The 25,117-nt window shown below is 29.0% G+C and overlaps 1 protein-coding gene and 1 long non-coding RNA gene across 2 annotated transcripts; one reads left to right on the forward strand and one right to left on the reverse strand.

Moving 5' to 3' along the window:
- Window positions 1-1,603: 1,603 nt before the first annotated feature.
- Window positions 1,604-7,722, reverse strand: RpL31 (ribosomal protein L31). The gene is made up of 3 exons (XM_075378679.1): window positions 7,598-7,722; window positions 7,124-7,351; window positions 1,604-1,813 (listed from the first exon to the last, which is right to left on the reverse strand). Exons 2-3 carry the CDS (start codon window positions 7,345-7,347, stop codon window positions 1,663-1,665), a joined length of 375 nt encoding a protein of 124 aa, XP_075234794.1. The 5' UTR covers window positions 7,348-7,351; window positions 7,598-7,722; the 3' UTR covers window positions 1,604-1,662.
- A 3,585-nt stretch (window positions 7,723-11,307) lies between these two features.
- Window positions 11,308-23,942, forward strand: LOC142332220 (uncharacterized). The gene is made up of 3 exons (XR_012758226.1): window positions 11,308-11,438; window positions 12,621-12,689; window positions 23,534-23,942. It is a non-coding gene; the product is annotated as an uncharacterized LOC142332220 (long non-coding RNA).
- Window positions 23,943-25,117: the final 1,175 nt, after the last annotated feature.

Below are 25,117 nucleotides of genomic sequence, written 5' to 3' on the forward strand. Positions count from 1 at the left end.
TTAAAAATAAAAAATGTGTAGAATGTAGTCCATTCCCAAATGTGGCAAATATTTTCATCATCGTTGGAATAAATATTACTTAATTTTTTACTTGAATTTTAATACTTAGTGCAACGCTCAAGTATATGGCAATTTAAACACACAGTCTATTTTAATATTATTTAATAAAAGAATGTACTTAGTTATTTTAATTGAGTAATATATTTGTGAGCTAATTATTTTTGAAAGGGTTGTGGTATAAAATACATTATTGACTCCTCTATAAAGCGGTCATCCATAGACCACTATTATATCCACATTATAGGCTAATGCATTATTTCAAAGATAAAGTGATAAAAAAAAGAGAAGAAAACAATGCCAATTAAGTTATTACATTACAGAAAATTATATTATTATCATCATCAAATACAGTTAAAAATGAGAATATTATGGGATAAAGTAAAATGTAGAAAAATAAAAATACAGTACTGAGTATGTATTATACAGTACTTAACAATTTTGTAGCTGGATTCTATTTTCGCATTGATTTTTTTAGAACTGTGAACTACGATAATTATAAAATCTTTTAAGCACTTCCAGTTAATATACGGTGAAGTAATATACAGTACTAATTTATCAGAACACGTTACTACATTAACACAACACATGTGAAGATAAGAGAAAAGATTAGCAAAGATAAATTTCTGATTTTTTTTTATGTCAGATAACAGTTCATTTTTTGGGAAACATCCTTCTGTCCGCTTTATAGCAGGGTAATATTGTACATATTATATAAACATGTATTTAAAAATGTTCAACTTATACAATATTATTTTGTTTAATAAAATTATTAAAAAATAACACTTTCTTTCAAAAATATAATTAATTTTTCATCAGATAAATTTTCATATTTTAATAAACAAAAGGATATGCAAGAATTATCAAGTCTAGTGCAGCTACTTTTAAAGAAAGTAACATCTTCATCCCAAACATATGCCTCCATGACATTGCCTTACCTAACCTTATGTACAAAATTGGTTTAATTTCATCCAAAAAATATAATCAGCTTGGTATTTTATTCATCATTCTTAGCAAATAGATTTTTATGTTATTTAAAGTATAATTTGTTAATTTTGCTTGATAAAATTATTTGAATAATACCTTGCATATAATTGACAATCTGTTTATGGTTTTTCTATAATATAACCTTTTAAAAATATCTTTATTTCATACAAGAACATTATCCTTTTATAATTGCAGTTGCCTAATGGTTCATATCTTTTATTTATTTTATGTACACTGATTTAAAAAAAAAAAAATGAATTACTAGTTTTAGTCATCCCCTTCTGTTTATCATTTCTTTTCAGATAATATTCAAGAAAAATGTTATCACCTACACAATACAATATTTACGTTCAAAATTTATACAATATCTTAATATTTGAATAGCATATCCCTTACATCCATTAAAAATCGCTTTTCTTTTAAATGCTGAAAAAATTAAAACATCTTCCAATTTAAACCAAACAAAATCATTAATGAATGATCAATTTTATGTATAAGTTCAGTTATTGGTAAAGAAAACAATAAAAAGTAGAAGAAAGGAAAAAATTAATAAACATAATAAAATTTATAACAATTTTTATTTTATTTATTAAAAATAAGAAGTCCCATCACATGTTATCACTCTTGGCTTGCATCAACATTCTCTGTTTGTAATTTCTTAAATGTAGCAACTGGGACGTATGTTACAAGTGTGTATAATTTGTGGGGTGAATCTTCATCATCATTTCTTCTTCTCGCCAATCTGACTCTGATACGGAATGGAACATTTCTACAAAAAAAAACAAAAACAAAATAGAAGTTAATTAACAAATGAAATGCTGATCTCCGTGGCAAAGCGGTAGCAGCTCAGCTTTTCATCCGGAGGTCCTAGGTTCAAATCCTTGTCAGGCATGGCATTTTTCATACCTAAAAAATTCCTTTCCATATTCCATACTCCAGATACAAACTACAAAGCTTCTGTGTAATTTGATGAACCAAAAAATAAATAAAAACATAACACACATGAATACTTAAAATTTGTAGCACTTTATCTACGGATAGAAAATAATCTCTTGGAAATTCATTTTGATACTTTTTAGCAAACTTTTTCGAATTTCCTTAAATTATGTCTAACAAGTGATAGTTATTTTTACCTTAGCTATGATACTCCCCAAACAATTGCAAAAGCTTTTCATAAAAAGACCTTTCAACATTAATTTTTAACTTGTTTTAAAAATACGTCTTATTATATAGAAGTAAAGTAACTATGATTACAGAAATATAATAAAGATCTTTTATCTTTAACTTGCTGATGCAAGTTCAAATTTCCATGTAAACACACTTCTTTTTATACTTTTAAAAATACTTTTTAAATTAATAATTCTTAATAAAAAAAATATTAAAATTTGAGTCCATATGATATTTTGTAAACACCATAAAAATTTTTTCACAAAACTTAACAGTAAAGATCTTTGCCAATGAGTTCGGGCTTGATAATAATAACAATGGTAAAAATATAGTTAACTAATCTATTCTGTTAACTAATCTAATTTCAAAGGTTTATTGTTAATATTAAAAAAAAAGGCAATCTTCAAATTAACAACTGAATAGTTTCTTTTTAAGAAACTTTTATAATCCAACTTATACATTCTAAAAATATTAAAATAATAATTTATTTTTTTACATTCCCTCACCAAATCTAGACATTGTCAACTAATGATTTTCCAATTAAATTTTTTTTTTAAGAAATCACAATTTCAATCAGTTGTATTTTTAAAAATTAACTGTTGTTATATTCAACATGATAAACTGTACGAAAATTTCAGCAGTAATTAAAAACAACTTTTATTATAATATAGATGAAATGACATTATAATGTTAAAATGAATACTCCCCCAATGCCAGTAACATGCAATTATCAGATAGCAGAAAACTTCCTAGTCTACCAATAGTGCACAATATTAGTTAAAAGAAGTGCTTTAATACATTATTACAGTATTTTCCACTCTCAAGCAATTAATGTATTGTTACATAAATTTTTTTCTTCTAATACTATTATATTTGTCCGTCACACAAACAATTACTTTTATCTACATTTAATTTTCTACAATTTATCTACACATTTTCTAATTCAGATAAATAAATCTTAAAACATCAAGAAACAGTTCTTAAGGAAATTGCACTGAGTAACTTGTTTTGTCAGAACAGTAGGACTATACTCAGTAATACCACCATGCATTTATATTTTGTTATAATTAGCCATAAAATACAGCAAATAAAGTATTCAAGGAAATACATTGATTTCCATAATTATAAAATTTAACAGTTGTGGAACATAAAAATTTGTTTTCCTATCTTTACAACTGTAAGCTGTTTAAGATTATGTTTATGCAAGACAGTGTATTTTACTGAATTGCATTAATCTCTGTGCTTTTTTTTTGCTGTGGATTTTCCTCATTTTCATTCGTTCATTATGTAATTACATTTTTTCTTAATTTATTATGGATTTATTAAATGAATTTAAAACATTTGCCATAACTATAGAATAACTTTTTGATTAGTAGTAAAATCCATCCAAATTGTTTTCACCAGATGACATGAGAAAAGACCGACATCAAACAGAAAGAAAAAAGTGTAGTTTTTTCATAAACTCTATTTCTGAAAGTTCTACACATATATCTTTTTAAAATTCATTGAAATTTCAAACTTTTCATTGATCACCCAGTCCTTAAGTCTAAATTATGAAAAAATCCTTTTGTAAAATATATAATTTTAATAATATTGTTGACAATTTGATATGCAATGCATGATGATTACATTTTCTTAATTATTTCAACTTTTTTACAATAATTGCTTTGTGATGTAGTTCTTACATATAAAATAAATAAATGTAAACCCTAGCAACGTACTAGGGTTTACAATTCCCTTTCCATACATGTCTTGACTGTCAAGTACAACCATTACTTTTATTAGTAAATTTAATTAAAATTGCAGATTATACAATAAATCAGTTTTTTTCTAATTAAGTTGTTATTATTACTATCCCATTGAATTTATCATTTTAAGAGTTAAGGAACTATTAATGCTTTATCAGGATGACTGTATTAACTGGTTAAATAACTTTTAAGCATTTCTTTAATTTTATTTTCTTAAAAACTGAAATAAAAATTTCTTAACACTAGCTAGCTATTTTTTTAATAATAATTTCTCTTTATGTTAAGTATACCAAAATGTCTACATAATACAAAAATTAATATATTTTTCTTCCATTAGATCCATTTAAATTAAGTAAATATTACTAAGGATTAACAAGGTATTCACATATTAATAGGACAGCAATTATAAATTTTGTTACACTTGAGATACTTCAATTTGTAGAGTTGAATTACATACAATTTTAGTTTTATACAATAAAAAACTTCCACAATGAAATTTAATATAATAAAAACCTGCATTATATTAATTTCTTGTACTAAAAGTGTAGGTGAAAGATATTTTTATGATTCTGATATACTGGTTATTGACATTTACATAAACCATAACAGACAGGTAATTTAAGCACAAGTAAACAGTATTTTGTGGTGCCTGGTTATTTATTAATACTTTCCAATGGAGGATTAAGTTATTCACATAAAATTTTATGTTAAAAATGAGATTATCTGCTCTAAATAATTTCAGGGAATATGTTAAAAAAAAAAATTTTGGTGATTGAAACAGGCACAATAAAAGCAATTTATAAATAATACACAAGTTCCCAAAATTGGGCTAAATTAGTCGAAGGCTGAATAAAGCAACAGAATGAATTGTAACAATTGAAGCTCCTATGTCAGCTTAAAATGAAAAAATGAATCATGTTCAATCAAATGTTAAAAGTTATACAATTTTTTTCTGTGTTGCATGTGTTTTATCAAAATGAGCTACAGTTAATAAATTAAGTATTTTATGTACTTTAAGTAAAACTATTAAAAAAGAAAAAAAAAGACTTGTTTATGGCAAATTTATGAAAACATAGAGTTCAAAAATTGTTGCTTGTCCTAAATATAACATTACAATGATAAATAAAATTATAATACTACCAAACATGACACCATATTATTTTTTCTCCATTCAAAAATGTGGTGAGAAAGGACAAGAATTTTGACTATTGAAGACATTAAACAAAACACAATGAAAAAACTGAAAGTTAGTCCTTTTGAAAACAGCTATCTAATAAGGATTTTTTAAAGAAAAAAACAATCTTTTTAATTAAATAAAAAAATTACAGAAACTTTTTGATCAAACCATATTCAAGTTAAAATTGATAAAAAATGGTCCCTACTATTGGTTGTTTGATTATTTACCAATGTTTCTGTTATAATTTATCAGTTATTATGCTTAAATGAATAATCAATAACTCTAGTCTACTTAACTTCAATTTACCAATTAAAGCAACCTCTTTTTTAAATCACAGCAGATGAAAATTTTCATCAAGTGAGTAAATTAACTTAAGCAAATATTGTGAAATTAGTCTTTTTCTACTACTGCACCATCTCTGCTGAAATATAATCTCACCTCTGAGTAACCAAATATTCATTCCCTCTACACATTAATATTGAACAAAATTGTTGTTGAACACAAACTCAGGCAGACAGCACAAATTCATTACAAATGCAGAAATATTAAACAGTTAACCTCACATCTAAATGCAAACCAATACAATCTAAACAAAATTAATGCCATAAGAATATAAATAATTCACTACGCATATGTGAGAATCTCTTTTAATGGTAATTATAAACAATTATATCCACCTCTGATTTTGTGATACACCTTCTTTAGGGCCTAAGTTATTCATTACAATTGAAATTTTTTGTTGGAAACTCATTTCACTTCAGTTACGACCCTCATAAGTTACACACTGCTCTCACCAACAATTTTGTAATTTGGCATGTAATGTATAAATAATTGCTTATTTTATACAGTTATGGACATGGCCTAAAAATCAACCAATTTATTATTGAAGGTTTTTGGATGAGGTTAGCAAGCATTAGGTTATGTTTGCTGCTATCATACAAAGTTCTGTAAATGCAATTGTTAATTGCCTAACCGTAACCTTGACCTAAACTCCATTAAATTTCACTTAAACAATGTTATTTACTCTGAAAATAATATTTACCAAACGTAGCACCTTAATCTTCACCTAACTTAATTTAGTCTTAAGTGAATTTTATCTCATTAACTTAATTTCACTGAAAATCAAATTACTTAGTTCGAGAATAATGTATATTACACTAGTATAGGGCTGAGTTACAATTTCGTTTTGACGGAAGTAACTTATAATGGGCAAAACTAGAGTGAAAGACGTTTCTGAAGAATGATTTCAATTGTATCAGATAACTTAAGTCCTAAATAAGGTATTTGCTTATTTCATTAAAATCAATAATTGTACATAATTACACTTGAAATGTAACCATGTTTATAAGTTGAATGAGCTTAAGGAAATAAATCCTGATCATTTATTCAGTAAGAGAAGGCAAAATCACTTCTCTATTTAAGTTAATAATTAACTTAATTAGAATTAGTAAGTAGAATACCATTGGTATTCTACTTACTACTTCTATTAGTTTCTTTCCTACAAAATAACTAACAATAGTTATAATATAAGATTGGCAAGAGAAGTTAATAATAAACCATGGTTAAAATAGATAATATATTGTATCTGTTAACATGAAACATTAATGGAAAAACATTCCCTTAATTAATAACTATCAAATGTTATTTTAACACACAGTAAAAGAAAAAAGCAGTTTGCATAAATATTTCTTTGTTGAATTTAAAAAGAAATCCTGGAGAACTATCCAAATGACACTATGTTAGGATTATTTTTGAAGTCATTATATTCACTACTAATGCAATGTATAAATACAATCACTGTGCGCTTATTTTTTAATTAACCTTATTGCTTCAGGTAAATCAGCATGTGGAATCATGTTAAAAATAACAGACTTATAGTTTAAATAATTACTCGTAACTTAATTATACGCATTACACAAAAAAGTAAGCCAGAGTTCATGTTACACAAATACACATAAAACAAAAATATATACAAAATGATAGATACCTTATTCCTTTAGACCAGACTTGTTTATTGAGATGCGTGTCTACACGTACATCTGGTGTTCCCATATGTTTGATGGCAAACTTCTTTATTTCTTTTATGGCTCGGGGAGCTCGTTTTTTGAATCCAACTCCATGTAACCTCTTATGTAGGTTAATTGTGTACTCTCTAGTAACAACTTCGTTAATCGCGGACTTTCCTTTTTTATCTCCTTTGGGTTTAGCCATTATGCTATAAAAAGAATGAAACCAACAAAACAATCAAATTACTTTCCAATCATTAAAAAGAATTGCTATAATATAATAACCACATTATGACACGTGAGCATAAAATTAATTACCAACTTCATAAATAAAACATCTTTTATATCCACGCTAAACAATATCAATAACTGTATAATTTTTAAAATGAATAAATTATGCTAGAAACTAAAATTATATGATTACATTGGATAAAATTAATAATAAGTTTACTTACAAGCAGCTCCAGATATACCAAAATGGCCGATATCCTTTCTTGGCTCAGGGATGCCAACAGAGTAAATTTTATTCAACTTCGCCTTCAATTAAAAAGCATGTTTAAAAAAATCTTTCTTTGACACATATCTGACTATTCGGTTTAGGTAAGGGGGAAAAATTCTGCTTAAATTTTATATTAGTAAGAAATCAAAAATAAAAATGAAATCAATTATATATATATATACATAACTTTTTGTGCAATACGCTGACAAGATCTGATAGTGTAAAATTATTTAAATTATTCAAACGAATATACAAATAAAACAATACAATCACAAACAAAATAAAAACTGTGACGTCTTTTATAACTGTTTTCTGCAACATTTGTATAGGTAAATTTGGAGAGAAGCTACTCTGAGTTCACTCAAGATCAAAAAATAAATTAACGAATTACTCTATTTGTGCTTAAAGCAACGAAATAAACTCAGCAAGTTTAAACTTTCAGCAGCCGAAAAGTCAGAACTGCTGGGAAGCTGCATGTAAACTAATTTTTATACAACTAATACTTATCAATAACTTATCACTAATTACTTAAAACAAGTAATAAGCCTTAACTCTAGAAAATACGTTTTATCACAATTACAAATCAGACACAACTGCAGTAATTTTTTTTAACTGGGTTAAACCATTGCACAAGTTAAATAGTTCTTGATCTATTGCTCAACTTAATATTTGCTCAGAAGAGATCTCAAAGTACAATTTTGAAAGAAAATATTTATTTTTTAGTGTTTTCTTATCTTTTATTTCTTGAGGATGTATGTATTTTAGCAAAGAATTACAGGCAATAAAAAAACAAGTAGATTTTCCATATTTAAAGTAAAAAGGACAAGGATTTTCACTATTGAACACATTAAAGAAATTCATTGAGCAAACTATAAACTATACAAGAAAGCTTACTCCAGAAATATAAAGTGCAGAAGAATGGAGTCCCACATTTTGTAATGGTGTTGACTGGGCAGAGGGTTACCTAGAGGGGTGGGGGATTTCCTTTTTCTACAGGAAGAGAATGAAATTTTTTAAATGGCAAGCGCAGTCATTCCAGATCAGAAAATTGAACTGAAATGGATATAAAATTTAAGAACATCTGGTTCTGCATTACTAAGACGGCCAGCTGACTACCCTAGGACCATCAGAATACCTAAAAACATTACTGCTGTAAAGCAATCTCCAAGTCTCTGCTCAAAAATATGCTTCTGCACTTGGGATTTCCAATCAACTTGTGAGGTGAATTTATCGCCTTTCTTATCGCTCTCTTGCCATTTTGCAGTTAATGTTTCCAGGATGTTTGATTTCATTATGAAGTGGTAATGAATGGCCAGCTCATTCTCCTGATCTAAGTCCATGTGATTTTTTTGTGGGCTATCTGAAAGGGACTCTCAAAATATGAATCCCCACCTTTTAAAAATGAAATATCATTTGTTTTATCCTAACTTTGTTTTTATCTTAAGTTTAAATATTTTTCAAGAATTTCTTAAAACTTCATAGTTCATGTATAGGTATTAAGAATTTTTTTTTTAATTCTAGACTCTGGGGACCTAAAATTAAGAAACGTAAATGACTAAAATCTTTTTTTTTAATTTAGACCCCCAGATCCAAAATTCAGAAAAGGCTTTTGAAAATTTTCTTTTTCTTATTTCAGACTGTATTAAGGGGGTGTTAGATTTAGAGAAAACTTTATTTTAGCAAATTTCTTAAGATTAACCTATGTGAATATTTTTAGAAAAATCTTTATTAAAATTTATTTCCCATCTCTAAAAAAACATATTTTTTTTGTTCTAACTAAATTTTTAAAGGCTATTAAAATGGAAGTAGCTTTGGAAGCTATATTATATTCCAGACACAAAATGAGAAGCAATTTTTTTCATTACTTTCATAAAAGTTATACTTGATTTTTCCAATTTTTTAAAGAATTCTTTTTTAATTATTTTTTTTACTTTTGTAGGGAATATAGCTAGCTATAACTGGTATATTAAAGAAGAAACTATGATTATCATGTCAAAAATAGGGTATCAGGTATTTTTTTTGTTAGAGATCACTTCATAAATAGATTTTCCCCAAAGACAAAAGATTTTTTATTCTAAGTTTGAGAATTCGGATGCTTATAACTTATTTTTTGTAATCATGGTTTGACCGGCGTATCCAAGAATCATGGATACTTTACCAGCTTTTTATGATTTATACACCTGGAATATATATAAAAAAAAGATTAAAAGGAAATAAAGATTCCAAGCATCAAGGATTGAAGTAAATAAAATTTGAAACAATTTTCTCTCCAAACAATTATTGGAATTTTTACTGAAGTTTCCTTCTGGGTTATAGATAAGAATTCAATGAATTAGTAGTTAATTTAACTTGAACAGTATGTAATGTACCTTGGAGTCCATTTTTTTAGTAAACTCAGAAAATGAAAATTATTTGCATGATTACAATGTATTTTCATTTAATATAAAAAAATTAAAAAAAAAAAAAATTGTAATTAATATTTTTCTATCACAGTTTTTATTAAAAATTTCTTAAAACTGTCAACTTTTAAAATGACAATTAAATTTAACAATAAATACATTGCTTCAAAAGTCATTTCATGTTTTCAGTCGCTCTTGTGAGCACCAGTTTCAGTAACTGTTATTGCTGTTATCACTTTTAACATTATCTGATGATGATTTTACTACCAACATTATTTATTTTATATTTTGTGATTTAGGCATTCACGTAGTTAGGATGTGGTTAAAAACTGTAATATAAATTTGAATTGTGCCAGTTAATTTAGTGCATATTTACTGTGAATTTATACATTAAATAATATTTAACAGTGTTAAGATGTTGTACTTTTTTGTGCATGTAGAGAAAATACCAATAATATTATTAATGCTTATGCATTTCTGAGTGTATGAATTGGCTGGCAAATATTGACTACCTTACTGTTGTTTACCTCAGTAACAATAATTGTTATTGTAAATACCAACCGGGTTGGTTGTTTGAGGTATTGTAAATGAGAGCCTGGTTACTTTATAATGGTGTAGTCAAGAAGATGTATTCAGCCATAGTATTGTGTTTACTTTCTGGCACGTTTTGTTACCTTCATTCCAAAATTATTATTTACATATCTGTTCCCGTATATTCTATAAGTATATTTGTTGAGTGTGTTGCAAAAAAATTTCTGAAATATTGTACAAGCTTTAAAAATCTATATTTATCAATTAGGTTTTGATCCATCAATTGAAATGTCTAGTTTTAAGTAACAATTACAATATCTCAAGAATTAAGATGTCAGTAAAAAAAAAAATCTAATTAAAACTAAGTTATGCAAAACATAAAATCTACCCATTTCGTATTTTTTTCGATTTCCTATCTGAACAAGTTTCCAGATGAATACATTCCATTCATATCATTATTTTCAAATCAAAAAGCCACTTCAAATTTAAATCGTTCGTTATATTTTCAGTTAAAACGTTTTTATTTTAAGTAAATATTTCTGTCTTTTATAGATTTGTTGGAACAAAATTACATTTTTATGTATATTACCATTGATTGTAAAAAATTACTTATTTATTTTACTGATGAATATGCAAATCAGCAATAAAATTGTGACTTAAGATCGTCTAACTACAGGCGCGCTAGAGCGCATGTGTGAAGCTTCGCATAGATTTTTTCTGGCGCATGTGCAAAGATTTTTTACTCCTTCCCGTAAACGTTTAGTTGTTTGCACGTTTGTCGATAGTACTGGTGTTAATTCGACAGGGGTTGGTCTTATACCATTTCTGTTGCGATAACAATGCCTTCACCTTGCGATTCTTGTCAAGGTTTGTTTTTTCGCAATTACTAAGTTTTATTGTCTAATATTAGTAACGCTTCTATGTATCTTTTTTATTTAAAAAATTACCGTAATATATTATTATCTTTCATGATTAAAAAAAAAGATTATTAGTTTTAACTATATTGTATTGCATCATGTTTGAATATTTTAGCAGTATTAGATATTTTAATTTTTAGTCATATTTGTATAAAATGCACGTCTATTATTATATTGATGGCATGATTTTCATAAAATTAACTGAAATAATGTGACTAAATGTACTCATTGAAATACTCATTCAAAATATTTTTCATTTTGAGTAATTTTTGTTGCGCCGAACAGTAATTTTTTTATCAGAAATATTTTGAAAATGAATTAGGACTCGTTTTTAGTGGCGGAATTTATCATCTTCGTCTTTCATCTGCGAAAGTTACGGGTCCGAACCCCGGTACGGTATATCACTTTTTTCACTCGTGAATTAATATTGGGCATTTTCTTTAACAAGAGTAAATACATACACCCCCCAACATTCACAAATATTGCAATATACCGACTGACCTCTGGATTGATATCGATCTTTCATCTAAAAGGGTCCGGTTTGAATCCTGTTCAGGCGTGGCATTTTATTTCCATGCACAAGCTTTGAACTTATGAGATGAATTAAAAAAAAAATCCATTTGTTTTGGCCTTTTTATTAAAACATCAGAAAGTAGATTATCTGTAGAAAACAGAGGACAAGACAGCTCTTGCACTAAATGCATCTGGGATTTATTTTCATTAACAATTTGAAGATGGAATATAATTAGCATTCTACTTCAACAAATCGAGATTACTATGTTTATTTAACTGATACCCATTATAATGACACAAGTCATTCTCATCTTGTATACCATAATATCTCGCAGTAAATGTCTTCTTAAACTGAGTTTAATAGTTTTACTTTTTAGGCTCATGATTTGTAGTAAATACCTTTGTAGATAAATGACTGTGGCTAGAATTTCAAGCATAGCTTACTTACTTAATGGTTTCGTATTAAGTGGTGGGCATTGTTATTAACTGCTACTAATAAATATTTTAAATATAATTTTTTTTAAAGCTATTACTATTTTTCTACATCAAATTTTTTGGATTATTCATATACGTTTAGGTTTGTATGACAATTTTTCATTGATTTTTATCTTTTCTACAGATTCCTGCAACTGTGGACCTAACTGCAGTTGTTCATGCTGCTCAGGAGGAGGAGGAGGTGGAGATAAAGGTATTCTTTTATATGTAGTAGCTTAAACAACTTCTCTATATTGTGTAACATTTGGCAGGAATTTTCTTTGAGTTGTTTATCTAGAATGTTATTTTTTTATTTAAAAGTTTTTGTCATGAATGAAAAAGTTTGTCTTTGAAAAGAATTGTCTTATGAATCCAAAATGATCAAAAAAAGTTGTACAATTTGTTTATTTTTGAATTACAATTAACATTTTTAACTTATATGAAGAAACCTGAAGGAATTATAGGTTATAATGTAAAAAATTTGCCTTTGAGTTTTTGCCTTTTTCTCCCAGTAGTGTAAAAGTTAAATGGAAATATTATTTAACTATATTATGATAATTTGAAAATATTAACTTTTTTATTGACTTGCTGAATAAAATATAACATTTTCATTATAAAGTCTGATTTAGTTTTACAAAAGTTTATATTTTTAAGAAAAACATTTTTCTTCCAGTAGTCTTTTTCAATATGACTGTCAAAAAGAAAAAAAAATGCTTTGGTTCACTACTTTTTTCCATTCTGTTAATTGAAATTTTAAGAAACTACATACATATAATAGTGTTGAAACGTGTAATTTAGTACAAAAAAATCTTATCTAAATTGCAATTTAAAAAAATGACTGCTATATTTAAAATAATTATTGGAAAAAATGCTTTAATTACCATTGCTTTTAATTGCATCTATACTGTATTTTTTTGATATAATGAAGACTTGAAAATGACAACAAACAGGTAAAGACCAAAATTATGAAAATTGGTTCTATTCCTTTATATTGTTGTGTGCCAGACTTATCCATTTATAGATTTTGCCACTACATCATTCTGAATTTGTAATACACTTATAATTTGTTTGGTATGAAAAGAAGATATAAGCCGGATATGTCTAGTTTTCATTCTCAGTAAAAAAAAGTAGAGTTGTGTGTTGGCCAGTTAACAAGTAAGTTTTTTAGTATTATGTTAAATGAAGTAGGTATGTTAAGCAGTTTTAGTGATAATCTGACTTTTATTTAGTGATCTGACTTTTGTTATTAGTAATTATAAAAGTAAAAGTGACAGTAACTATGAAAAAAGAATGAGGAAACATGGAAACAGAAGATGGGAAATGGAAAAGGATGGTCATATGTAAGGGTGTAAAGGGCCCTTACATTTTATTTAAAAACACAAACTACACAGAAACATTAAAACACCACAAAAAACAAAAACAAAACAACCCAAAATTAAAATTTGAGATAAAATTCTCAAAGAAGATAAAAGTAAAACTATAAAAAAAACAATACCATACCATTCCATTTATTTTCTTATACCAGTCTCGTTTAGTTGTTAATTTTAGCAGCCTCAGGGCGACAAGAACCGCTGTGAAGCAGTGTATTAGTCGCGCCAGGATGCCGTGGCAGTTGACTCCTTATAAATAGGCTACAGGCAGCCATTGCGCTTACCCATAGCCTCGCGTTCTCAGTCCACCCTTGAGGGTCCCCCATGCTATCATCGGACACATCCCGACTCACTGCTCTTGAATGCAGACGAGCCAGGGTGGCATAGGCAAGAGGGCTACCTCCCGTCACTATACGTGCCACGCTTTGAGACTCCCATATATAAATAAATGATGAAACTACCTCTTAGAGACTCTTTATCACAGCTTTAAATTTTTCACTTTTACAGACTTCTAAGAAGTCCACTGGCATGTAAAAATGTAACTATCTTTTCTTCATTTCCATTATCCAGATCAGCAGTAATATCATTTCTAAGACGGAAGCTTTTTCTGAGGTCCTCATATATGGTACACTCTTCTATTAGATGCTTGATTGTCAGTGTTTTATTACAAACACCGCACATTGGTCTCTCTTCGCCGGTTAACAAATATGAATTTGTTAATCGCGTGTGACCGATTCTAAGTCTGATCACAGCTACTTGTATTCGGCGAGTCAACTTCACGTCGCTTTTCCATTTATATGGAGAAGTTTTATCTGAGTTTAATTTTGTATTTAAACTCCTCCATTCAGTATTCGACTTGTTTTTAACTACGTTAGTTAGACAGTTTTTAACATCTGCCACTGTTACAGGAAATGCATCCAAATCATCGTAGACTGTTGCCTTTCTGGCAGCTTCGTCTGCGCTCTCATTACCTGTAATACCAGCATGCCCTGGAGTCCATACAAATACACATCGCTATCCTCGTTGATGTAGAACGTATAAAATAGACAGGATGTTTGAATTTAGGACATCCTTAATGTTTTTGTTCCGAATTGCAACAAGTGCACTTAGAGAATCAGAACAAATTAGCACTCTCTCTTCGCAATAATGTTCTGTGAAGCGAAGAGCTTGCTGAATGGCAGTAAGTTCTGCCGTATAAACACTGGCCATATCTGGCAGTTTCCAACAATGGGCTTCTCCATTTACATTTATGGAGCATCCAACACCATGTTCGGTTTTAGAACCGTCAGTATAAATTCTAATATGTTCTTCGTAACTACTGACGATTGCCAAAAATTCCTGTTGGATGATCACTGCTGGCTTCTTTTTTATTTCTCCCTGAGAGAGATCCAACCTTGTATTTACCGCTGGCAAAAGCCATGGCGGTATTTCTCTTGTGGAAATTGCTATTGTATCTGGAATAGCAATTTCGTATTTTTTTCTTAATTCGTGGTACTTAATTCCGGCTGGTCTGGAATAGGTAGCACGACGTTCATATACTGCAGCCATTGGATGATTCATGAAAAGTTTATTATTTATATGGGCAGGAAAAGCCCATACATTTGCTGCATATCTTAACAAAAGGATCTCTCTTCTATAATGTAGTTGCATTATTCCGGCTTCGGACAATAGACTTGTCGCCGGACTTGTGCGGAAAGCGCCTGTCGCATATCTAATTCCGCTATTATGAATTACGTCTAACTTTCTTAAATACGACTTCCTAGCGGATGAATATACAATACATCCGTAGTCTAGTTTCGATTGAACCAGTGCCTTATACAGTCTCAATAATATCTCTTTATCTGAGCCCCAATTGATATTCGATAAACATTTCATAATGTTGAGGGCTTTTTTGCATCCAACACTCAAGTCCTGTATGTGTAATCCCCATGTAAGGGATTTATCCAATACTAGTCCTAAAAATCTAACGTTGTCTTTGTATTGTATTGGATCATTGCCGATTGTCAACGTAGGACTTTGATGAGGAATTCTCTTCCTACAGAAGTGTACACAGCACGTTTTTTCTGGTGAAAATTGGATCCATTATTCATCGCAACTTCATTTAGAGCGTTGATAGCTCGTTGCAATTTGTATTTCACCATAGCAGTCTCGTTGCTGGCATACACAATTGCCAAATCATCTACATAGACGCTTTTGCTGATTTCTACTGGAATGGCTAATATCAATTTATTAATGGCGATCATAAACAAGGTACCGCTCAACGGCGAACCTTGTGGTATGCCATTTTCCAAGATTTTTATAGATGAATATTCGTTGTTGACACGTACTTGGAAAGTACGGTCATTCATATAGTTGCTCAATAAGTTTGGCAGTTTGCCACGAATGCCCCATTCAGTATCTGGAGCATTATACCATGACGCCAGGTCATATCGAAAGCCTTCTGAAGATCAAAGAAGACTCCGACACAATGTTTCCTTGTAATAAAGCTGTTATATATAACGTTCTCTAAGTTAATTATTTGATCAGTGGTAGAATGGTATTGACGAAAACCTGCTTGATATGGTGATATCAGGTTTTCTTTTTCCAAAACCCAAACGAGTCGGTTATTAATAATTTTTTCGAATATTTTTCCCATAGCGCACGTCAAGGAGATAGGAGGATAGCTATTGGGATCTGTTAAATTTTTATTTTTCTTTGGTACTAGAACAACATGAGCTTTTTTCCACTGCTGCGGGTACATTCCATCCCGCCATATCTGATTATACAATTCTAATAATCTGCGTTTTGCAGTGGTATTCAGCTGCCTGATCATATTATAATGGATTTCATCCGGACCAGCACAGCTGTGTTGCCTGCTTTTTCCAACGCTTTCACGAATTCTTCCATTTTAAATGGTACATTATATGAGTAATTATACTCAGTTCTATAATTTAGTAGACCTTCAAGTTATTCTTTTTTGGTCCGAAAACCTTCTTCGTAGTTGGCCGTTTTGCTGGCCTTCTCGAAGTGATTGGACAATAGCTCTGCGATTTCGTTTGGAGTGTCATCTTCATCTGGAAGGCTATCATTTCATCTTCATCTGGAAGGCTAGTTATGGGAGCAAAGTTTTTACGCCCACAAATCGCCTTCACTTTCCTCCAAACGTCTGCTGCAGTAGTAGTTCTATCAATGGATGACATGTATTGGTGCCAGGATCGTTTCTTTGAATCTATCATAAGACGTTTTGCATACGCCCTGTATTTTTTAAAGGCAATAAGATTCTCTGTGGTTGGACGTTTTTTAAAGGCGTTATACGAACTTTACTTTCTTTTATAGCTTCACTAATTTCATCGTTCCACCGTGGAACGGGTTTCTTGGTAAGTTTCCCAGATGTTTTGGGAATGTATCTCGATGCCGACTCAAGTATCATATTTGTTATAGCGTCGACATCGTCCCCGATAACTCCAGTTGTTTCCGGGAGTATCGTTCAAGCCGTGAAGCTCGTCCAATATGCCTTTTCAAACAACCATCTTTTAGAGATAGGATATGTTTTTCTTGTAACATCAGTTACAATTTTCACCGGGAAATGATCGTTTCCATGCAAATCGTCTAAGACATGGAAGCTGTACCTCGGTGCTATCGATCCGCTTATAAGTGCAAGATCTATACAGGACGTCGATCCATCTCTGGCATTGAAAAAGGTTCCTGACCCGTCGTTTAAATTAATAAGTTCAGAATTCATCAGGAACCTTTCCAATTCTCGTCCACGGGGATCTACTCGATCCGATCCCCAAAGAGAATTATGAGCATTAAAATCACCCACCAATAAGACAGGTGGGGGAAGCTCAGATATTAATCGCGCTATGTCATCCTCCTTCCAATCAAAATTCGGTAAGTATATGCTGCAGACAGTGACCTGAAGCGCACGCTTTATTCTAACGGCGACCGCTTGTAGGTTTGTATTTAGATCAACAGCTTCGGTGGTAGCTCTGGTCGATGTTAATATGGCTACTCCACCTTTAACTCTTACATTTGGCGGTTGATCTCGCCGAAATATATCGTATCCTTTTAATTAAAAATTTTCATTTCGGCTGAAATGCGTTTCTTGCAGACATATACAAATCGGGTCTACATCATGTACCAAGCGTTGGAGCTCATGTATGTTTGAAAGACATCCATTGATGTTCCATTGTACTATCGACTCGCTGATTTTAAATTAAATTAAAACACATGAGAGCCTAGGTTTTCCTTTCGGCCAACCTTTTTTTCTCTTTTTTTCCATACTGCGAACAGCTTCGTGCTCGCAGATAACGTCGTCGCCAATATAGCTTCCCGTCTCCGAATCGGAGACAACAGAAGCCGCCGACGACGACGGGCATGGATCGGCGCCAATTGAGAGGCGGCAACCTAGTCCCCCAGACACGAGGGTAGCACCGGTCATCGCCTGTGGAAGGGAGGGACACTCGCCCCCCTGTGTGATTTTTTGTGGCCTCTGTGGTTTAGAGACCATCTCAGTTGCGGGAGGCTTGATTAATAACATTTGATTAAGGTGCATAAGTTTTAATGAATTCTAAAAGTAAACTAGCAAAAGAAAATCCTTCAGTAATGTTTTATATATAGAGACAATTTCTTTTGTCTGTTCTACTTCTTGGAGAAATATTTTTTAACTGTCAGTGGGTATTTCATTAGTGTCTTTTTATTTGGCAAAAAGGGAATATTAAAAAATGAGAAAAAGTATGCCATTTTCCTGAATTTGATCATTCGAATAGTCAATGTAACTGAAATTTTGATAAGATTGTAATGAATAAAAGTAGTATATTCCAGAGAAGTGGGACGGGTATTAACATTTTGCAGAGTATGGTTAAAGATTACAAATACTTCTTTACATCACACTTAAACCAATAAAGAATGAATTTTATATATCAAAGTATAGAATCTTTTTTTACAAAATGATGCATTAGTGTTTCACAACATTATGATCTAGAGATTCTAGAAAAAACTTAAAGAAAACAACCAGCTTGGTTACCTGGAATCGGTTACGTCTGCTTATCGTGAGTTGATTCCAATAAATACAAAGAAGTTGCCAGATGGAACAAACAAAAAGGTATATTCCACTAATTTTCAGAGTGGTAAAATGAACGTATGTACTGCTTTTAAAATCTTCCTTTAGTATTTTATTTTAATTTAGTTTAATAGTTCTCATAGAACCCTGCTGGTCTTTTGTGTCTGCACTTAGAGTGTGAGCATTGTACTTGTTACATTTATAATTTATTTGCTGATTTGTTTTGAGGTAACATTTGCTAAGGTTTACTTTTTTAGTGTTTCGCTCTTATGTGGTTATTTTATGGATTCTGTAGACTACTTTTGAAACTTTTAACTTAAACATTAAGTAGCCTTAAAAATTTTTAAATTAAAAATGTCAGTAGTAGTTGTAACAAAAGAAAAATATTCCTTGCAATAATACAAATTATTTTCATATGATTATCATCTGACATACTTCATGAGAAATATTTCTGCTCGCTGCATTAATCCTTTGGTGAAATTTTTCAACAATGGCTGATTTATAGACAATAGATTTCAAACAGCCCTGTAGGAAAAACATATTGAGGTAAATCAGGAAATCTAGGAGGCTATACAACAGAACCTCGTCTATTGATCCACTCATGATGAAAGTAACAAGGTGTCGCACACCCAGCGTTGCGCAGTGGCTCGTCCCAAAATCCTTTTCCCGCCATGATGTTTAAATTCGTTTATGCGGTTGACGCACAAACAGAAGCAAGACATCAATGTGATTGAAGGCAGAATTATCAAAAATAAACAAACCTTTGAAACATAAAAGAATAAAATTTATTGACATATATTAAAATTGGTGTCAAAATGTGGATTTTTACTCTAATATTTATAAATAGGAAGTGCCGTACTCACGTGTGCGTGTACACACACTTCCAAATAAATATGGAGTGTAGGTTTTTTTGTTTATTTTATATAAAATTTAATTGACTGTATGTGGAGTCGAGAATTATGATCTGAATGATTAATTTCGTTTATTTCTTAACAATATAATAATTTCTAATAATTTTTCTTAATAAACAATTACCTTGAATTAATTATTAATGTACTATTAGATACAGAGCGGTTCAGAAAATTAACTTTAATTATTTTAATTCAAAATGAAAATATAATGGAAACATTTTATATGAAATAGAAAATAAAATAGTTTTCATTAACATAAAAATCAAAACCGACCCTTTTGCAATTGTTCTCTTTATTGCACGCGGTTTAAAATGGTTTACCTAGAAAATCCCTTGCATTTCATTTGACTCATTAGAAAAATATGTTTATTGAATATAAAATTATTTTTCACTAAACAACTTTTTATTTTATTTTTATTTCAGTATTATAAAGTAATATTCATTTTGGTATCTGTAAAAAATAAGTAATATCTCATTTTCCCGTGTAAATTAGATTATTAAAAGCAATTTCTTTCAAAAATTGTTTTGTGATAATATTTTTAATTAAACTAAAAAATCATCAATTCCGAAGATTGACCAAAATAAATAATATCAGATCTTTAGTTATAAAATTTTTAAATAAGTTATCTCCCATTTAGTTGATTTTCCATTTTAACAGCATTAAATAGTTTCACATAAATGGAAAATAATATTAGTAAAAAAAATATTATCGGTGATTCGATACCGAACCCTACGAACAGCAAAAGGAGTCGTTACCATACAGCCACACACGCTATACGAATACTTTGTGTGTGTCAGTTGCACTTCATAAGATGTGTCCCCTGTTTGTTTGTTTAGGTTTTCATTCATTATTTTGAACTTTATCTTAATTAACAATCAATTTCAATACTCTTAAGAATCAATAAACTTGTATAAAATATTTATTTTTATTAAGGATAATTAAAAAAAAAAAAAATTTTATTATTTTTAATAAATATTACAACTTTAAACTTTATCAGTACCAAATAATACTAATTCATATTGAAAGTGAATAATCATTCATAAATATTCGATTGTTAGCTCGTTTAATCATTATCATGTATTTAAAATTGTGTAAAATTTTTGTACAACTAAAAACTTTTGTCCCAAAATCCCTTACTTATATGTTCAAATAACCTGGTCCAAAATGAGATTTTGGGACAAGCGTATACGCATGCACGCCGAATACTGTGCGCAATGCTACACTTTGTTACTTTCATCATGGATCCACTGATCTGAAAATTTGTTATTTAGACTGTGTTGAACAGCTAATGAATAAAAAGGAGGTGCTCAATCTTCTGGAAGTAAAGCAAATTTTCATCCCAAATAAACACTTTATCTCTGATTTTCCAATTTGTTAATAATGAGGACTGATTATATCTTCAATTAAGTACAGTTTTTTGTTAAAATAAATTAGTGAGATTTTGCATTGTTCTCAAGTGTGATTTTCAGTGATTTCAGTTTCAAGTGTGAAGATTTCGGTAATTAAGCATTTGCCTATTATTATTACTGAGGGAAATTAAATTGAAAAACAATTATCAATAAAAAGTCTAGTTTAAAACTTTTCCCCGAATTCATAATTCTTTAAATTACAAATTTCATTTCAAACAAAGTTACGTCTAATTTCTACTTATGCTAATGTAATTATGGTTAATATAATAATACATTTTAACAGTTTATAAGTTTAAACTGTTTTATAGTATTTTTTTTCAATCTATAACTTACAGATTTGTAGCAATTTAACTTAATAAGAAATATTAAAAAAATGTAATTTCCAGCTAAATAAAAATATTTTTAAGAATATTAATTCTGAGATTCAAATTTGATACTACTAATTTGCTATATGCAATCCTTCTTTGCGCATTATTAATAAATATGTATTAATCATTGCTGTATGAAATCCTTCTTTGCGCATGATTAATAAATATGTATTAATCAACTCTTTTTATAGCTAGAATGTTTTTTATAAATTTATTACATTAATTTTAACTGATTTATAAAGAATGAGATAATTAAAAAAAGCTTTTTTCCCCAGAAAAAAGGTATACCAGGTTTACTATTCAACAATTAAATAAATTAAAATTTTAAACAGTGTACAAATTGATGTAAACAATGAATAACAAAGTGACTAATTAAACTGACCAAAGTAGTGTTTTATTAATACCTTTAAAAAATAATTCAAATAAATTGCAAGCTTATAGTGCCCTGAAAAATTATAGTTTCTAATTCATTTTAAAATTTTGGCTAGAAGTTGATTCCAGATTAAAACAACTTACTAATTAGAAAAATTATGTTAACTACTATTTAGCACGAGCTAAGACTGTCTGAAATTTAGTAGTATAAATGCATTTTTTATTCATAATTTTCATATAAAAATACTTTTTGAATGTCAAATAAACATAAAACATATATCATTACACTGAACAAATCCAATAAAAATTGATGACAAAATGTTTTCATTTTCAATCATGTTTGCGGACAATATAATCTTCAATTAAAAAAATAATTTCCACTTAGGCTCTTCATATTATATATAAAGCGTAAAAAAAAAAAAACCATGCAACATCAAATTATTATTTTATATACTTAATAGACGTGACGAGGCATAATTTTAAAACAATTTTGAGAAAGAACTGTATCTGTTTTACAACACATAGAACATCTCCAAGAATGGTATTCTGGACTTTGAAGGTGGTGAAGTAATAAAATACTAAGGTTGAAGGGATATTTGAAATAGGATATAGCTAACACAGCTGATTTTTTATTGCTTGCTGGTGGGATTTATTAATGACCCAAACGCCCTAACAATCTGTGCCACTCGAAATTGTCCTGTGAATTGTGGAATATATTTTTTCTTTTGACGCAACCAATGTGAATTCAGTAGAATTTCATTAGCAAGTTAATGAAATATGAGATGGAATGATGAGAAAATAGGTAGAATAATGGATGATAATAAATCCTGCAGCCTAACGCAAGATTTTACAAGAAGGCTTGTTTTATCTTGCCAGGTACGGTAAGGCAAGGCAGGCATGCTCATTCACATTGTTGTTGCTTCATGTTAACTGCAACTAAAAGGCTCATAATATAATTTCCTAGGGAACAGATGGATTACTGTTTATAAACTTAAGTAGATATTAAGTATAAACTTAAGTGATTTTCACTTGTTCTTGCATTTGAAGCAGTTCCTTGGTGGTCAACACTATGAAAGTGACACTGTCAAACAAAGTTGTGTAACTTTTGCTGTATACACTTGATATAATAATTGTTTCCATATTATTAGAAAATGAATAAATTGCCTTCATTTTTTTTAATATACAAATCATATTTACAGACATGCTTTGCCAAAATTTTAGACAAAACTGTCACTGAAATTCTTTTGACCTGGTGTTTGAACTTGCCACACCTAGAACTTCCAAGGAAACGGAAACTTTACTTTGAGTAAAGTTAGGATTGCTTTTTTTTGTATTGGTTCTGTAATTTGCTTAAGTTAAATATTGTGTATTCCATTTGATTATGTAATTGCATAACACTAAATGCAGTTGTTTTATGGGTGATAACTTAGCAGGAAATATCATAAAAAATACAAAACAAATTTATTAATTAATATAAAATTTGCATTACCACAAGTAACTAGAATTTTATTACTTAGTTCTTAAGTATTTAACCATTTTATTTCTTCATTTCAAATATTAATTTTTATAATCTTTTTATTTTTTCAGAAAAGAAATCTTGCTGTGACGAGAAAAATAAAAGCTAAAAATAAATGAAAATATGGAAGAATTACTTATCAACAGTTTAAACCTTAAAATAATCCAAGTTCCTTGCATAAAAATAAGAATTTGCTTCAATTAACAAAAATTTGTGATATAATTTGATAAATCAATTACTACTATTATCTTCTTAATGGTGTATTTAATTTCACTGTTAATTAGTTTTATTATATTTTTGATTGATTGATAGTCTGAATAATTTATGGTTTTTATGTTGACAATATTAATTTATTACATTTCAACTAATGGGATCATAAATCTTTAATAACCTATTTATTAATAAACATTTTTATTGTAGTATTCATTATGTAATAAATGTCTCCTAGGCCTAATAAAGCTCTAATTATTATTAATTAAATGATTGTTGAAATTTTATTGAATTCACTTGTTAGAAACTAAAATATATTTAAAGATGAAATATAATCTGTCAAAAACTAAGCTGCCCAGTTAATGTTAAAGTGGAATACCAAAATTTCATAAAAAAGACTAAACACACCTACTTAATCCTGTACATTGACGAACTGTGACCCAAAAAATTATTTGGCTGCAGTATTCCTGTTATGCCATTTTTTGTTCACCATATGTCAATGAAAAGTACATTAAATTTTAACAATAATTTATTGTTATCAGGAAAATTATTAGTGTAATAAAGTACATTAAATTTTAACGTAATTTATTGTTATCAGGGAAATTATTATTTAATTAATAATTAATAATAATTAAACATTAATAACAATAAATAATAATTATTTATTACAATCAGTAATAATCATTACAATCAGAGGATAATTAATATAAAATGTGCATTACCACAAGTAACCAGAATTTACTTAAATACTTCTAAGTATTTAATTAACTATTTTATTTCTTCATTTCAAATATTAATTTATAAAAAAAGAAGATAATCAACATATATATATATATATATATATATATATATATATATATATATATATATATATGTATATATATTTGGATTTAGTACTGTTACAACATCTAGTTGTGCAACCCCCCCTCCCTTATGATTGCAGTTGACTGAACCAAAATTGCCGAAACTCCAAAAAATTTGGATTTTGGACTTTTTAATCATAAGTGATACTTACTTTCATTGGTTCCAGAGTTATAGCAAATTAAAATTTTAATTAATGAAATATTTGGATCTTATAAAGGGAAGGCACATGTACTTTTCATTGACATATGGTAAACAAAAGTATGTACAGACATCATGCTGAAATGGTTTTACGAAGTAAAAACGACCAATTCAATTGACATAATACAGTAAGTACAATTAAAAAAAAAAATCCTTGTTACTTTTGATCATACCTCGTAAAGTAAATGAAAGAAGAAAAAATATTAAAAGAAACAGAAATATTAAAAACAGTACATAAGAAATAAATAAATAAATCTTTTTATTAAAAGGAAAATGTTCCATATTCATTTTACATATTAACATGTAGTATGTAAAAGAAAGGTCAAATTCAAAATTTTAATTTAAGTTAGTGTTTCTTCAATGTTTAAAAAAGATATTACAAG

The sequence above is a fragment of the Lycorma delicatula genome, chromosome 11 (genome assembly GCF_047948215.1).
Source record: "Lycorma delicatula isolate Av1 chromosome 11, ASM4794821v1, whole genome shotgun sequence".
Lineage (NCBI taxonomy): Eukaryota > Metazoa > Arthropoda > Insecta > Hemiptera > Fulgoridae > Lycorma > Lycorma delicatula.

Bases quoted from the DNA above. Each gene is read 5' to 3' on its own strand.
- RpL31 (XM_075378679.1), bottom strand. From the start codon at position 7,347: ATGGCTAAACCCAAAGGAGATAAAAAAGGAAAGTCCGCGATTAACGAA. The intron at 1,814-7,123 runs GTATCTATCATT...TTTTTTTTGTAG, and splicing joins GTCTGGTCTAAAGGAATAAG to AAATGTTCCATTCCGTATCA.